The 17627-nt window shown below is 37.4% G+C and overlaps 1 protein-coding gene across 2 annotated transcripts in view; it reads left to right on the top strand.

Moving 5' to 3' along the window:
- Ammecr1 (AMMECR nuclear protein 1) overlaps positions 1-17627 on the top strand; it is a 169179-nt gene that overhangs the window by 108821 nt on the left and 42731 nt on the right. For both annotated transcript variants that reach the window (XM_060374997.1, XM_060374996.1), the window contains one exon: positions 17011-17125. In XM_060374997.1, the coding sequence (XP_060230980.1) occupies positions 17011-17125 (115 nt within the window). The remainder of the gene's footprint in view (positions 1-17010; positions 17126-17627) is intronic.

Below are 17627 nucleotides of genomic sequence, written 5' to 3'. Positions count from 1 at the left end.
TAGAGTGCATGCCAGTGCATGCTAACACTTTAACCCCTATGAGCCTGGGGAGTTGTAGAACCTTCGAGGTTGACAGTCCTGCCAGGTGTGTACTGTTCCTACACAGCTTTCACAGAGTATGCCTTACTAGATAGTCCTCATGGCTTCCTTTTGTGTGTTTCTCTTTTTAAATTCTTCTCTCATATATTACATCGGGACCAGTGCTTTACTCATGGACACAAAATCAAAGTAGAAGGTCTTTATTCATGGAGTTATTACATTTTTGATGGTAAAAGAATGGAAAACTATACTAGCAATTTTTTTTTTAACTTTGAAACTTAAGTTTAAGTAACAACCAAATAAGAAACGAAGAGTTAAACTGTCCATTTCTATTTCTCGGGCTCATTTAAAATATATTAGAGAGTAAAGTAAAATCTGTTCCAGTTTAGAAGACTGGGGAGTAGGATGGATTAAAGTCCAAGAGAGCCTTAGTACATCAAGCACCACACATTTCCCCATGTACTGAATCTACATGTGGCATTGTGCTATTTAACTGAAAATGAGCACTAAGGTTATCTTGCCCTGACCAGTTTATAGTCTGACAGATTTGTGCATACACAGCCAGAATGTACAGTAGCTTCTTAACATGGGTACAAGACTTTCCAATTGTTACATTTTTAAAAAGGAAATTAAGTGTCTTGCTTTAAAAAGTAAAAAGTAACTTTTGGCAGAGAGAAACTACCCAAATCAGCAAAATCAGAAACAAAAAGGGGGACATAATGACAGATACTGAGGAAATCCAAAGAATCATTAGGACTTACTACAAAAGCCTATATACCACAAAATTTGAGATTCTAAATGAAATGGGCAATTTTCTTGATAGATTCCATTTATCAAAATTAAATCCAGATCAGCTAAATATAATAGTCCTATATCCCCCAAGGATCTTGAAGCTGTCATCAAAAGTCTCCCTTCCAAAAAAACAAAGTTCAGGGCCAGTTGGTTTCAGCACAGAATTCTACCAGGCCGTCAAAGAGTTAACTACAATTCCCTCCAAATTGTTCCACAAAATAGAAAAAGAAGGAACATTACCAAACTCATTCTATGAAGCCACAGTCACCCTGATACCTAAACCACACAATGACCCAACAAAAAAAAAGGAGAACTTTAGACCTATCTCTCTTATGAACATTGATGCAAAAATACTCAATAAAGCCCTTGCAATCTGAATCCAAGATATTATCCACCATACCCAACTAGGCTTCATCCCAAGCATACAGGGGTGGTTCAATATATGGAAATCTATCAATGTAATCCACCATATTAACAAACTGAAGGAGAAAACCCACATGGTTATCTCCTTATATGCTGAAAAAGCATTTGACAAAATCCAACACCCTTTCCTGGTGAAAGTCTTGGAGAGATCAGGGATACAAGCCACATACCTAAACATAGTAAAGACAATATACAGCAAGCCTATAGCAAACATCAAAATAAACAAAGGGGTCAGTCCCACTGAAAGCAGGGACAAGGCAAGGCTACCCATTCTCTTCAATCTCTTCAACATAGTACTTGAAGTCCTAGCTAGAGCAATAAGACAATTAAAGGAGATCAAGGAGATTCAAATTGGAAAAGAAGAAGTCAAAGTATTACTATTCACAGATGACATGATCGTATACATGGTGACCCCAAAAATTCTACCAGAGAACTCCGTCAGCTGATAAACACCTTCAGCAAAGTAGCTGGATAAAAAATTAACTGAAAAAAGAAATCAGTAGCCCTCCTGTATATAAAGGACAAAAGGGCTGATAAAGAAATTAGGGAAATAGCACCCTTCACAATACCCACAAATAACATAAAGTACCTTGATGTGACTCTAACCAAGCAAGTGAAAGACCTATATGAAAAAACTTTCAAGTCTCTGAAGAAAGAAATTAAAGAAGATATCAGAAGATGCAAAGATCTCCCGTGTTCATGGATCGGTAGTGAAAGTGACTATCCTGCCAAAAGTAATCTACAGATTCAGTGCAATTCCCATCAAGTTACCAACACAATTTTTTTTACAAAACTTGAAAAAAAATCTCAATTTCATATGGAAAAACAAACAAAAAACGGATTTTCTAAAACAATCCTGTACAACAACAGATCATCTGGACGTGTCTCCATCCCTGAACTCAAGCAGTAATACAGAGCAAAACTGAATCATGGTACTGGTACAGAAACAGGCTGGAAGATCAATGGAATCGAATAGAGGACCCAAAAATAAACTCAAACATCTATGGATATTACATTTTTACAAAGAAGCCAAAACAATACAACGGAAAAAAGAGAGCATCTTCAACAAATGGTTCTGGTCTAACTGGATGTCTAAAAGTAGAAAAATGCAAATAGATCCATATTTATCACCCTGCACAAAACTAAAGTCCAAGTGGATCAAAGACCTCAACATAAAACCAAACACACTAAACCTGCTAGAAGAAAAAGTGGGAAGATCCTTGAACTCTTTGGTGTAGGAGCCATCTTCTTGAATAGAACACCAACAGCACAGGCTCTAAGATCAACAACAATCAATAAATGGGACCTCATGAAACTGAAAAGTTTCTGTAAAGCAAAGGACACTGTTATTTTAACAAAATGATGGCCTACAGACTGGGAAAGGATCTTTGCCAACCCCGTATCTGACAGAGGGCTAATATCCAGAATATATAACGAACTCAAGAAGTTAAACAACAACAAATCAAGTAATCCAGTTAAAAAATCGGGTAAAGGACTAAACAGAGAATTATCAATAGAGGAATATGGAATGGCAGAGAAACACTTAAAAATTGTTCAATGTCCTTAGTCATCAGGGAGATGTAAATCAAAACAATCTTAAGATTTCACCTTACATCCATCACAATGTTTAAGATCAAAAACTCAAGTGACAACACATACTGGAAAGGTTGTGGAAAAGGGGAACCTTCCTCCATTGTTGGTGGGAATGTAACCCTTTACAACCACTTTGGAAATCAATCTGGTGCTTTCTCAGACAAATAGGAAGATCCAGGTCAACCACTCAAGATCCAGCTATATCACTCCTGGCAAATATCCAAAAAATGCTCAAGTATACAACAAGGACATTTGCTCAACCATGTTCACAGCAGCTTTATTTGTAATGGCCAGAATTTGGAAACAACCCAGATGTTCCTCAACTGAGAAATGGATACAGAAATTGTGATACATTTACATAATGGAATACTACTCAGCTATTAAAAACAAGGATATCATGAAATTTGCAGGCAAATGGATGGAACTGGAAAAGATTATATGGAGTGATGTGACCCCTAAGCAGAAAGAGACACATGACATATACTCACTTATAAGTGGATATTAGACATATACTCCAACCAAGGACCATTCATGGAGATAACCTGGACCCCCTGCACAGAGGTAGCCCATGACAGCTCAGTCTCCAAATGGGCTCCCTAATAACAGGAGCAGGGGCTGTCTCTGACATGAACTGAGTGGCTGGCTATTTGATCACCTTACCCATGATGGGGGATCAGCCTGTCCAGGCCACAGAGGAAGACTATGAAAGACAGTCCTGATGAGACCTGATAGGCTAGGGTCAGATGGAAATGGAAGAGGTTCTCTACTGTCAGTGGACTGGGGAAGGGGCATGGGAGGAGATGAGGGAGGGAAGAAAGAAAGGAGGCTGGGATTGGGAGGGTATGAGGGTAGGGCTAAAGCTGGGATACAAAGTGAATAAATTGTAATAAATAAAAAATTATACTAAAAATTGAGCAGGAGAGGGAGAGAATCTTACTATATAAGACTATGTAAGGACTGTGTAAGAGGAGGAGAGGAAGAAGGAATGGGTACAAAATGCAAGAGGGACAGTAATTAAGACTGCATTGGCCAACTGGTGCTCTGCTGTCCCATGCCCTCATCTTCTCAGTTTCTAGGTTGTCCTTGGCCTTAGCAGATTGAGAAGTGTCGGGTGCCCAACGTTGTTGAATTGTGCTGAGCAATAGCTCACTGTTTCCTCTTTGCTTCTTAAACATCTGCTACAAAATCTTATTGGCTCAGGATGGAGCTGATTGAGTACTGTGTGGCAGAATAATGGAATGCTCAGTGGAAACAGGATGAAGTTAGGAGATGTATTAGTGTAGTCTCAGTTCTGCTGCCAGGTAGCTAAGTAACTTTGAATACAGAAACCCAACAATTTTGTGAGGACCGCGTGTTCTCTAAGGATTTCTAGCAGTACAACTTGGTTGAACCCATGACTATAGTGGACTTATTCTTGGAGGACTCCTATCATAGTTTCTAACAGACAGCTTTGTCTATTTCATGAGGCTGCTTTGGGGTTCAGCTATGATAAAAGAGGTAAATATACTTTGGAAACATTGAAATACCACAAAAAAATGAAAATGATGAATGATTAAAGGGTGCTTCATAAAGATACAATGTAACGACCAACATAGCTCAATTTAAATGAATGTATGACAAATTACAGTGGTCTTATGAACTCATGTGTGCTTATACATATTGTACAGAAATAGGCATGTAAAAAGTACAAATGAACTTTGCAGTAGACACAACCTAACATTGGTTGGTTACTAAGGTAGCCTGTGGAGATGGGGTATGCTACTTTTCTTCCTACTCCCTTCTCTGCTTACTGATGGGTTCTCTAAAATTCCTAGAGAGAAGCAGACAGTGGATCGCTCACTTTTCTTTACTATGATCACCTCTCTCCTCAAAGAATGAACTGAAACATAGAAACCTGTTCAGAAGGGAAAAGGTCATCTTTACCCAGTGGGAAAATGTGGGAATACAAGCCTACCTCACAGGTGCTTCTTTCAACTGTATTCACACGCATGCTTAATGTTCTTCTCCCATATCCAGTATTATCATTCATGCCTTCTTTCTAGCATTTTACTATTCTTTCTCCCTTACCTGACTAAATAGGCAAAAGAATAAGACATCTAGAAAGGCACAGTAGAGGAAGAATAAAGATGGATATATTATGATGAAATAGTTGGGAGATTTTACTTCCTTCTACCTCTTTATTTCTTTGTTATCATAAAGCACACAAGCTTACTTTGTATCTGATCCCTTAGTTATGTTTAGTCTTCTGCCAGTAATAAGTATAAAAATTATCAACAAGCCATACAACATAAAACTATAAAACTCTGTCACCAGCCCCAGCATCTAGGACTGACAATAATATTAGAAAGGACAGTAAATCAGTAGGTAAGACTGAATGGTTCTAAGATAGCACAAGAATTAGAGTAATGATACAGGTTTTGCAATTCATAAAATTCAAGTTATAGACCTGATTGTCATGGAAAGGGAGAAGAAAAATAACATGACATTTGTAGCGAACATGAGACAATGTATTCAGGTCCAAATAGCAGATAAAAATCAGAAACAAGCTCACCTGTCTAGATACATCAAAATCCTAGTACTTCAGTAACTTTATTATGATTTCCAGTAGATTAAATTTCAAGCCGTGGAAAGGTTTCAGAATTAAGGGAAGGCTTAGTGTCCTACTAATAAGACTCATTACGTTTAGACAAAACAGATGATTTTCAGTGGCAACAGCTCTGATTCACCAAGATCAAAATGGAAGAAGGAAGAGGAGGAAGGAAAACAAATGGGTGTTTTCACTCCAGAAGTTTTGGAACCTGATCATTCTTGAACTTCAAGGGTTTTTTTTTTTTGTTTGTTTGTTTTGTTTTGTTTTTTTGTGTTTTTTCACTTTTTAAATTTTTATTAATTACAATTTATTCACTTTATATGCCCCCTGCACCTCCCTCCTCCCCTTCCAATCCTACCCTCCCTTTTAATAAAACGCCCTGAAAGGAAACCACCATTGACGGCAAGTTTTTGAAGCTGGTTATCGTTATTGGCTACATTCTGGGATTTGACATAGTCAACAGAGTGGTCTTTTGATGCAGTCAGTGCCAACGTCAGACAGCAAGTTTCTCACCTATTTTGTGACTTTAGACAAGTTGCTTAATCTCAACCATTTTTTTCACATACATAATAGGATAGGAGACTCTATGCAGAACACCTGGCTCACAGTAAATGCTCATCTTGACTCTTTAGTGGTTCAAGCTGCTTTTGCTCAGAGTGGCATGACTAAGTACACTAGGACCACTCTTCTAGAACTTGATAGGGAAAGTCAGTTAGTGTCTCCACAGAGAGGGATATGCCCAAGTGAGGAATGGGAAGAAAATACTAGAAATTCTTCTTAGGGTCATTTTAGCTAGAATATGTGAAAATATTTAAACCCTACTAATATTTGGTATTTGGGTTGACCTACTTTCATTTCTTTCACATTGGAGGTTACTATAACATTAAAATGAGGATCTCTGAGGGAAGTATGTCAATCCACCATTTGTTGTGGTGTGGTAGTGAAGCATATTGTTTCATTCACATTTAGCAACTATAGTGTATTTCAGTTTACTATGGCTAGTTAAGTGCATTCTTTCAACTTGCAGTTTCTTTGTAGCAATCTCCTTAAGCTGTCCAACCAGTTCCTCCAACACTAGATCAACTAACTTAAGCAAAATGACAAACCAGTAGTTAGATCTTTCCAAAAAGGAAGTTAACCTGGTTTAATTTTTCCTCTTGGCATTTTGTAATTTATTATTTTAAGAGGGGTTTTACACATATCCATGTGTTATTTAGTACTCCACATACTGCAAAGCTGAGTATCATTTACCTAAAATGCCCAGGATCAGACGTGCTTCAGATTTCGGATGATTTTCCAGGGTTGGGTTATTTGCCATACATAATCTGAATCTGAAATCTGAAATACTCTAAAATCCAAAACATTTTGAACCTTCTGTAGGTGCTCAAGAATTTTTGGATTTTGGAGTATTTTGGACTTTAGGTTTTCCCAGTCAGCCATTACTATTCTAGCCTATGTTGTCCTTCTCATAAACGACAGATAGTAAATGTTTCATCGATATTTTGAAAATGAAAGAAAGGCTTTCCAAAGATGCTTGTTAAAATCTTCTCATAGTGCGACTGAAGGGTTAAGTTAATCCTGTACCTCCCCTCTTTTCACCAGACCAGTCCTTGGGCATAAGCTTAAAAAATACACCCACTACCAGAGTTCTTCAACAGGCACTACTTATTAAACATCTAGTGTATGCAAGTCATTTCTGCAGTTATTATTTATCCTTTATTATTTATTCTGCACTTATTACTTATTCTTTTATTGTTATAGTATCACTGTGAGACCAGGGACTGGTCTGGTTAAAGGAAGGGAGCAACAGGACTAAGCTTGATCTTTCAGTTGCACATGGGAAGATTTTTTTTTAACAAGCAGCTTTGAAAATCCTTTGTTTCATTTTCAAAATATTTATTAAACACTTACTATCTGTCATTTATGAGGAATACAGAGGAACTATTATTATCTTTCTTTTATAAATGAAACTTCCACAGATAAAGACATCACATAGCTAACATACAGTGAAGCCAACATCCACATGCATGGATTTCTGATTCCAGGACCTAAGCTCTAGACCACATTAATATATTAGGTTCTATACAATTAGGAAATGGTGCTCATGTGTTAACTGACACTTCAGGTTTTTGTTGTTGTTGTTGTTTTCATTTTAGGTCCTGTATTTAGTGGCTCCACCATTGAGACATACTTTCAATTGCTGCACAGAGATATTCCCTCAGGAATATAAACAAAGTTTTTAAATTCTAAGGAAGTTAAGAAGTAATTCATTCAGAGACATGTAAAAGTGCTTCCCTGTAATCCCAGCATTTGGAAAGTTGAAGCAGAAATATTGTGAATTGGTAGCTAGCCTGAGCTGCTTAGTGAGACCTTGTTTCAAGAAATTTAACAAGTTGGGTATGGTGATGCATGCTTTCCATCCCAGGACACCTTTAATCCTACACAGAGGCATGTGGACCTCTACATTGAAAGCCAGCCTCATCCATAAAGCGAGTTCCAGGCTAGCTGAGGCTACATAGTAAGACTATCTCAAAACCAAACACCAACCAAACAATAGCAATGAAAGTTAAGTTATAGTGCCCTAACTTAAATGAGGGTAACGTCCATGGAAGATTTTACTCTTCATCAGACTATTATTCTATTTCAGTCACTAATCTTGTTTTGAAATTTGCCAAAATGGAAATTGTTCATGGCCATAGTATAGTCTTTTTTTCAAACCTGCATAGTCTTTCCTTTCCAATATAATAAGAGTACTATTCTTATCGTGTGTAGTAATGAATGACTCAAACTCATATTGAGTCTTAAAGATGAACCAGATTCATGAAGTGAAAATTAAATTACCATTTACTCTGGTAGAATATATATTTTAAAGATTTTCATCAGAAAAAAGTAAAATAAAAAAAATTGTTTCAAGTTGTGTATTTCCAAAACAGGATAAAACAGTTCAGAAACACCACAGAGAAAGCGTTATGTGGACATTACACAAGAGGAAATGCGATATATTTACCATATGCACATTTAGCCAGGTATCATGTATTTTGGAGTTTTCATCTTGCTCCACTTAATCAAATTTGCAACCCGTTCCTCTAGTTATGAAAAGAAAAGCTTGGAGCCTATAGAGGCAGGCTCAAAGAGGAAATTCCTGGTGGGCAGGCTGTCTCAAAGAGAATTCTCAACAGAGGAACATCCAAAGGCAGAGAAACACTTAAAGAAATGTTCAGCATCCTTAGTCATCAGGGAAATGCAAATCAAAACGACCCTGAGATTTCACCTTACACCCATCAGAATGGCTAAGACCAAAAGCTCAAGTGACAATTTATGTTGGAGAGGTTGTGGAGAAAGTGGAACCCTCCTGCATTGCTGGTGGAAATATGAACTTGTACAACCACTTTGGAAATCAGTTTAGTGCTTTCTCAGACAATTAGTAATAGTGCTTCTTCAAGATCCAGCTATAGCACTCCTAGGCATATATCCAAAATATGCTCAAGTATACAAGGGCATTTGCTCAATCATGTTTGCAGCAGCTTCATTTGTAATAGCCAGAAGCTGGAAACAACCCAAATGTTCCTCAGTTGAAGAATGGATACAGAAATTGTGGTACATTTACACAATGGAATACTACTCAGCAATTAAAAACAAGGAAATCATGAAACTTGCAGGCAAATGATGGGATCTAGAAAAGATCATGCTAAGTGAGTTATTCAAGAAGCAGAAAGATACACATGGTATATACTCACTTATAAATGGATATTAGACATATAATATAGGATAATCATAATAAAATCTGTACACCTAAGGAAGCTAATCAAGAAGAAGGACTCTGGTAAGATGCTCAATCTTCATTCAGAAGAGCACAGGCTTTCAAAATAGTATTTCTTCTTTTATTTTTGAGACTATAATATAAATATATGCAGGCACTTTAAGAATCCAAGAACCCCAATAAAAGGCCAGTTGGGTGAAAGCACTCTTGAAGGCTAAATGAATTTATAAGAGCCAAAGAATACATAGCAAATCCTATAAGCCGCTGCCCTTTATTCCCTCACCCATATAATTCTTCCTTCCTTGTTTTCTTTCTTCTCCCTTTGCATGTGTATCCTTACTGGAGACTTTTCTAGGTGTCCAACATGCATACTTTTTCCCCCTCCCATTTTCCTTTCCTCATTTTTTTTCTTTTCTTTCTTTCCTTTCAGCCCCCTTGGTTTTATTCTGGCCTTGTGTCCTTTTCTCCAATCCTTATGAATTGCTTATTATAATACCACACTAAAATGGGCTTCAAGATCAGCAGCAGAAATGTTTATTAAACAGAAAGTAAGTTGCCTTTATAACTATTAAGGAAATAACACTTCGTACTCAGGCAACAGTGTACATATGATAGAGAGTTAGAAATTTCCTTGCATAGCCCTTACCAAAATCAAGTTCTCTTTCATTTCTCCTGTTGACAGTGTGCTTAGGTTTGAGCAAATAGTTACATGTTTACATTCTTTCTTGTGTCCCATTGTTTCTCGAACATGAAAAAGCTAAAACACACTACTCAATAAGAAAGCTATGTATAAATTTTCAGATGCGGGTTTAGGATTCTAGTTTTCTAAGTTTCTGATGTGCCAGGGAGTCACATGTGCATTATGTTCTAGGGAGCCCACCTAATGCATGGGAATGGCAAAATCATTAATTTCCCAATGGCCTAAACCTCCTAGAAAGAAATTTTAAAAGGAATTCATCCACACTTCACTTGCTACTCTTTACCTAACTCAACAGCAATACTTAATTGTGGATTTAATTACTTGGGCTGCAAAATGACTGTCTATAATAGGAAACCCCTGTCACTTTGGTATCTTCTCACTGATTAACAAACTCTGTTTCAGGAAGCGAATGAATGGCTTGACAAATGCACTTCAGTCATTTCTATTGCATGTAATAATATTATTTAAGATGAGCCTCATAATATCTAATGTTTTACCTCTCCAGCTTTGTTTTATTTCATTTTTAGCAGATGCTCTCACAAGTCTCTTGATTCCTTGATAGCTGAAGTCTTATTTTCTTAACATATTCATTGAAGGGCTGTTTGACATTAGATATTAACTTTGACAGATGTTAATGCTGCTTCTCAATTATGTGAAATGTGTACTTGGGAAGGTGTCAAATTGAAGTGAATACATTTGAATTTGGAATTTGAACTAAATTGTTTTTTAAACCTTTCAGATCCATCATATAGTTGGAGGGGCAGCCAGCTGATTTTGTGCAGAACCGTTTTGGTTATTTTCCCTAGTACTATGTAAAGATTAGAAAATAGCATCTTATCATTTCAAAGAGAATTTAATTATCAGTTTACTACAAGATCTTCTTGTCAGCTTCTTAAGATCCCTTAAATTTAAATTGGTAGATACTCATTGGGTATAAAATGTTTTCAATGGACAATATTAATAATTTATTGTTGCAGATTTCCAAAAATCAAGAAGTTTAGGAACTTTTACCATTTGGCTATCAATGAATGCTGCTGAATGATTATCTATCTTGTTTTAGGCAGAGAGACTGCAGGTTTGTGATCAGAATTGCCAAGTAAGACAATTGCATGGTTTTCTAATTTAAAACTGTTATCTATTCAAAGGTCAAGACTAACATGATGATACTAGAAAGAATTGGGGACTTGAGCCAAAAATGTGGGTTATAAACTTATCTCCATTTTTTTTTTTAGTTGGGTCACCTCATATAAGTCATTGCCCAACTTTAAAATGTGGCATCCTCTCCAAAGACCAAGGTTTAACAGTGTGTATCTATCATATATTCTAAAAAGAAGTTGGTTGAGGTAAGCTGAATTCTCTTGTGTATCAGCTGTTCACACCAGCCTGGCAGCTGGTAGGTCTGTCTCCAGCTAAATTTTTATCTCTTCAGGATCCCTTAAGTCCTTGCCTGGGCTTTCATTGCCAGTGTATTTCTATAAGAATTTTCATTGAGAGCCATTAATGTTTCTCTGCTCAGAACTTTAATGAAAAATTACTTGGAGATAGGTGAAAAATGTGAATACCAATTTTTTTTCGTATTATTTTTTTCTTTTTATTAATTACAGTTTATTCACTGTGTATCCCCCCTGTAGATCCCTCCCTCCCTCCTCCCCTCCCAATCCTCCCCTCCCTCCCCCTTTTCCACCCATGCCCCTCCCAAAGTCCACTGATAGGGGAGGTCTTTCTCTCCTTCCTTCTGATCCTAGTCTATCAGGTCCTATCAGGAGTAGCTGCATTGTCTTCCTCTGTGGCCTGGGTAAGGCTGCTCCCCCTTCAAGGGGAGGTGATCAAAGAGCAGGCCAATCAGTTCATGTTAGAGACCGTCCCTGTTCCCATTACTATGGAACCCACTTGGACACTGAACTGCCATGGGCTACATCTGTGCAGGGGTTCTAGGTTACGTCCATGAATGGTCTTTGGTTGGAGTATGAGTCTCAGAAAAAGACCCCTGTGCCCATATTTTTTGGTTCTGTTGTTCTCCTTGTGGAGCTTCTGTCCTCTCCAGGTATTATTATATCCCACTTCTTTCATAAGATTCCCTGCACTCTGCCCAAAGTTTGGCTATAAGTCTCAGCATCTGCTTTGATATCCTGAACGCTAGAGCCTTTCAGAGGCCCTATGTGGTAGGCTCCTGTCCTGTTCCCTGTTTTCTCCCTCTTCTGATGTCCATCCTCTTTGCCTTTCTGAATGGGGATTGAGCATCTTAGCCAGAGTACTCCTTCTTGATTAGTTTCTTTAGGTGAGGTGTACCAACAGAATTCTTTACAGACCTTGAAAGAAAAATTCTCAACTTCATATGGAATATCAAGAAACCCAGAATTGCTAAAACAGTCCTCTACAATAAAAGAGGGGTCTGTCCATGTCTGATCTCAAGCTGTAGTATAGAGCAACAATACTAAAAACTGTATGGCACTGGCATTGAAACCGACTGGTGGATCAATGGAATCAAATAGAAGACCCTGAAATAAATCCACACACTTGTTGTGGACACCTGATTTTTGACAAAGATGCCAAAACCATTCAATGGAAAAAAGATAGCATCTTCAACAAATGGTGCTGGTCTAACTGAATGTCTAAAAGTAGAAAAATGCAAATAGATCCATATTTATCACCCTGCACAAAACTAAAGTCCAAGTGGATCAAATACCTCAATATAAAGCCAGACACACTAAACCTGTTAGAAGAAAAAGTGGGGAAGAGCCTTGAACTCATTGGCACGGGAGACAACTTCCTGAACAGAACACCAACAGCACAGGCTCTAAGAGCAACAATCAATAAATGGGACTATTCAAGAGGGAGGACTCTGGTAAAATGCTCAATCCCAATCTGGAAAGGCAAAGAGGATGGACATCAGAAGAAGAAACAGGAAACAAGTTAGGAGCCTGTCACAAAGGGCCTCTGAAAGGCTCTGCCCTACAGACTATCAAAGCAGATTCTGAGACTTATGGCCAACTGTTGGGCAGAGTCCATGGAATCTTATGAAAGAAGTGGGAAATAGTAAGATCTGGAGCGGACGGAGCTCTACAAGGAAAGCAACAGAACCAAAAAATCTGAGCACAGGGGTCTTTCCTGAGACTCATACTCCAACCAAGTACCATGCATGGAGATAATCTAGAACCCCTGCACAGATGTAGCCCATGGCAGTTCAGTGTCTAAGTGGGGTCCATAGTAATGGGAACAGGGACTGCCTCTGACATGAACTGATTGGCTTGCTCTTTGATCACTTCATCCTGATGGGTGAGAAGCCTTACCAGGCCACAGAAGAAGACAATGCAGCCACTCCTGATGAGATCTGATTGACTAGGATCAGAAGGAAGGAGAAGAAGACCTCCTCTATCGGTGGACTTGGGGAGGGGCATGGGTGGAGAAGGGGGAAGGAAGGTGGGATTGGGACGGGAGAAGGGAGGGAGGGAGCTATGGGGGAATACAAAGTGAATAAAGTGTAATTAATAAAAATTAAAATAAAAATAGTAAAAAATAAATAAATGGGACCTCATGAAACTGAAAAGCTTCTTTAAAGCAAAGGACACTGTCAGAACAAAATGACAGCCTACAGATTGGGAAAGGATATCACCAGCCCTAAATCTGACAGAGGGCTAATATCCAGAATATATAAAGAAGTCAAGAAGTTAAACAGGAACTAATGAATTAATCCAATTAAAAATGGGGTTCAGAGCTAAACAGAGAATTCTCAATAGAGGAATATGGAATGGCAGAGAAACACTTAATGAAACGCTCCAGGTCCTGACATGAACTGATTGGCCTGCTCTTTAATTACCTCCCCCTGAGGGGGAAGCAACATTACCAGGCCACAGAAGAAGACAAGGCAGCCACTCCTGATGAGACCTAATTGACTAGGATCAGAAGGAAGGAAAAGAAGACCTCCCCTATCAGTGGACTTGGGGAGGGGCATGCATGCAGAGGGTGGAGGAAGGGAGGGATTGGGACGGGAGGAGGGAGAGAACCACAGGGAGGATACAAAGTGAATAAAGTGTAATTAATATACTTTAATAGTTTAAAATAAAAAAAGAAATGCTGAACATCCTTAGTCATCAGGGAAATGCAAATCAAAACAACCCTGAGATTTCACCTTACACCCATCAGAATGGCCAAGCATACCAAATTTTTTGTTTGAATTTTTTTATACAGTCAGACAGTTCCCATCATGACTAATGTCCCATTATTTATTATTTGGAGCTTTGAAACTCTGTCTTTACATCTTAGGATAGTGAAGCACCTCTGTCGTTTTCTATCCTTCTTACCTTACTCATTGTTTTAAATATCCTTTTTTTTTCAGTCCTAGAGTGACTGAGCAGGAAGGATCTAGCATGAGAACAACTTGTTCCGTTTTAGGTACTTGAAATATTCATCCACTTGAAATAGGTTTAACTTTATTGGGCTTGAATCACCCTTCTGTCAGTCAGTTTAGGATGTAAGGCAAACTGCATAACTTATTACAGAGTATTGAGAAATTAACTCTATTGTGACTTCATTCCATGTATTCTTTTAGTGAAAAAAAGATACAGCTGGTTGCAAAATATATCTCCTTAAAACAGGCAAAGAATTATACAAAAGAACATACAAACAAAAACCAATAGATGACAACCAATCCTGGTGAGGCTGTATAGAAATGGGAATCCTAATATACTACAAGTGGGAATGTACAATTATGCAGCCTTTGCAGGAACTCTTACAAAATTAAAGACAATTACATTTTTATTTTAAATACTTACTTATTTGGTGTGCAAATGTTTTCCTTGAATGTATATCTGTACACTACATGTGTGCCTTGTGTCCTGTAGAGCTCAGAAATTTGCATCATATCCCCTGAACTAGAGGGAAACTGGAGTCACGGGTGATTGGGAGCTGCCACGTAGGTGCTGGGAATCAAAACCTTGTGCTCTAGGAAGAGCAGCCAGTGCTCTTAACTGCTGACTCATCTCTCCAGCTCAACAGAATTATCTTAATGACCAGTAATTCTACTCATAGTTTAAGAGAAATGAAAAATTATGCCTGTTTAAAACTTACGTAGATGTTTACAGCAGTATAATTCATAATAGCTTTAGAGAGGAAAATAATCTAAGTGTTCATCCATTCATGAATAAGAGAAAAATATGTTTTTTTACATATAATGAAATATTATTGGATAATAGAAAGGATAAAGTGCTGATAGACAGATGAAGCCCCAGAAACATTATGCTAAGTGAAAGAAGCCAAACATAAAAGGCAATATTTTATTTTTAAACATGATTTTTACTTTGGTGTAAGTCTAACACTACATACATAAAAATGGCCAAAATAGGAAAGTCTGTGATGGCAAAAAGTAGATTTGTGGTTACCAGGAAACTGGGAGTAGAGAAAACTTGGATTTCTCATAAAAGACAGAATTTCTTTATGAAGTAATGGAATACTCCAATATTGAGTAAGACTGGTAGATGTACAATGCTAAATATAGTAAAACTCATCAAATTGTGTACATTTAAAGGATGAATTTAGTGCTATATGATTACTATAATAAAATGAAAGTGTGTCATATCACAGCTATTTGAAATTATGAAAGTATACCTAACTTATATTTTATGCTAGGAACTGGAAGAGAGAGAACAGGAAGTTGATGTTTACTGGGTATGTTGTTTCATTTCAGGAATCCATGAATTTCTGGAACTAGATGGTGATGATGGCTACACAAAGTTGTGAATATACTTAATTCTACAGAAATATAGATCTTTAAAAGTGATTAAAACATTGGTTGATCTTGGCTTTTTGAATGACATGAACATTTATACCTTATAAATATATAACATCTCCGTATCTTCCTAAGTGGATTTTCTTTTGTGAAGTAGGATGGAAGTAGCACCAAAATGCACTGAAAATATAAATGCACTGAGTTTCAGAATGCCAAAGAAGGGTAGGACAGTAGAAGGGGGAAAAAGGTACATAACATGAGCCCATTTCAAAAATACAAAAAGTGGAAGGAGAATGTATTTGGCAGTGAGTCACTTACAAGGGAATGGAATTATTTCTGAAAGCTGTGATAATTTGAATTATTTTTGAAGGCTGAGGTTGTAATCTATGAGAATGAAGCAGTGAAAAGGTTTTCTAAGTTTCTGGGTCAATAGTTTCATTGATGTTCGATAATCAGAGGTGTGTTTTGCTTGACCAGGAAGTGATTTCTTATAAAAGTACAAGGAATATGGTGTATGTGACAGGCAGAGAGAAAGTAAGAGGGGGGTGAGGAAGAGTGCCATTGATTAAGCTCTTCTACTCTTGGAAGACAATTTTTATCCTTTACAAGGGTCTCTCCAGAGTTTGGCACAGTGGTAGTTGATTAAAGGATCTAATCAGAGTTGATGAATGCAGAAACTCAGAACTCCCCTGATGGCATTAATGACCTCATGATCTCCTAATCAGACTTCTGTTGTACAGATGAGCTCTTTTTCTTGTAGTTCCATGGTTTTGATTCCTGTCTTCAGTTGTCCTTTTATAAGGCACACAAAATCCTTGTATTTTTAGTCTGTGATTTGAATGATTATTTTCATTTTCTTTGATTTTTGTTCCTTGGTGAAAATTTCATGTCTTTTGATTGATTTAATATTCTGTGGTAACTATTGTAACTTGTATTAACTTTTTATGTTAATACAGTGTGGTTTGCTATATAAACTGGTGGTTACACATGATTATTTATACATTTTCTCTTCCAGTCATTGTTTCAGATGCCTTCCAGCTTGTTTCTGCTACTTTAGTTTTTATTCTCCTCAGATGTAAAATAAAACATGTTCTGCTTTTACAGATAACATGGAGAAACATAAAAAATTGTTCCTTAGGAGACTGAACATTCACTCTTTACAGTTGAAGTAGTTACAGGATTGTGTAGTAAACAGACTCTATTAAATGAAAAATAGTGACTTCTTAAATCTCTGGGATTTAAAAAAATGCCTTTGATGATCACTTGTGAACCTTTGATACATTTCTGATTCTTCTTAGTTATTTACCTATTTCAAATGATTTTTAGTATTTGAATTTAGGAACCATCGTATCCAATGATGGCTTTAATCTCTGCTCTGTCTTCAACAGTGCCCTTAAAGACAGCCGTTTTCCACCAATGACAAGGGATGAGCTGCCACGGCTTTTCTGCTCGGTGTCTCTGCTCACTAACTTTGAAGATGTCTGTGACTATTTGGACTGGGAGGTAAGATTATAGACACTTTAACATGAAAGTGACAGCTGAGTAGATGTTAACAACTGGGTCCAGAAAATATGGCTTTCCATCCATTCTAACATAGAAATAAAGCTCCCCATTGAACAATGAGATATGAAGGAATGATTTTTATAATGGCCCTATAGCTTGTGGTGTTAGAATCTCCAACTTGAATGTGGTGTTCACTTTTATCCTCTTACCTCACCTAAGCACCCAATAAAGGCTGTTAATAAGTACTAAGAAGGACTGACTGGAATCTGCTTCTCCCTGTATTTCCATTCCATTCCAGTGCAGTGTGCTGTAACTGCCACAGAACAATTAGGCAGTCAGAGTACACATATTAGAAAGAAGGAGCAAAAGTTAGCAAAAAGTGTCACTTGGGGGAAAACAGTTTGTGACAATGGCAGAGTATTAGTAAACTAGAATGAAATAATGTGAGCTTATTTTTGGCTATGTCAATGTACACGTTTGAAATTATATTGACAACAGTCTT

This window comes from Meriones unguiculatus, chromosome X (genome assembly GCF_030254825.1).
Source record: "Meriones unguiculatus strain TT.TT164.6M chromosome X, Bangor_MerUng_6.1, whole genome shotgun sequence".
NCBI lineage: Eukaryota > Metazoa > Chordata > Mammalia > Rodentia > Muridae > Meriones > Meriones unguiculatus.
Note: the sequence above shows the minus strand (reverse complement) of the source record. Positions and strands in the feature narration are given on the sequence as shown.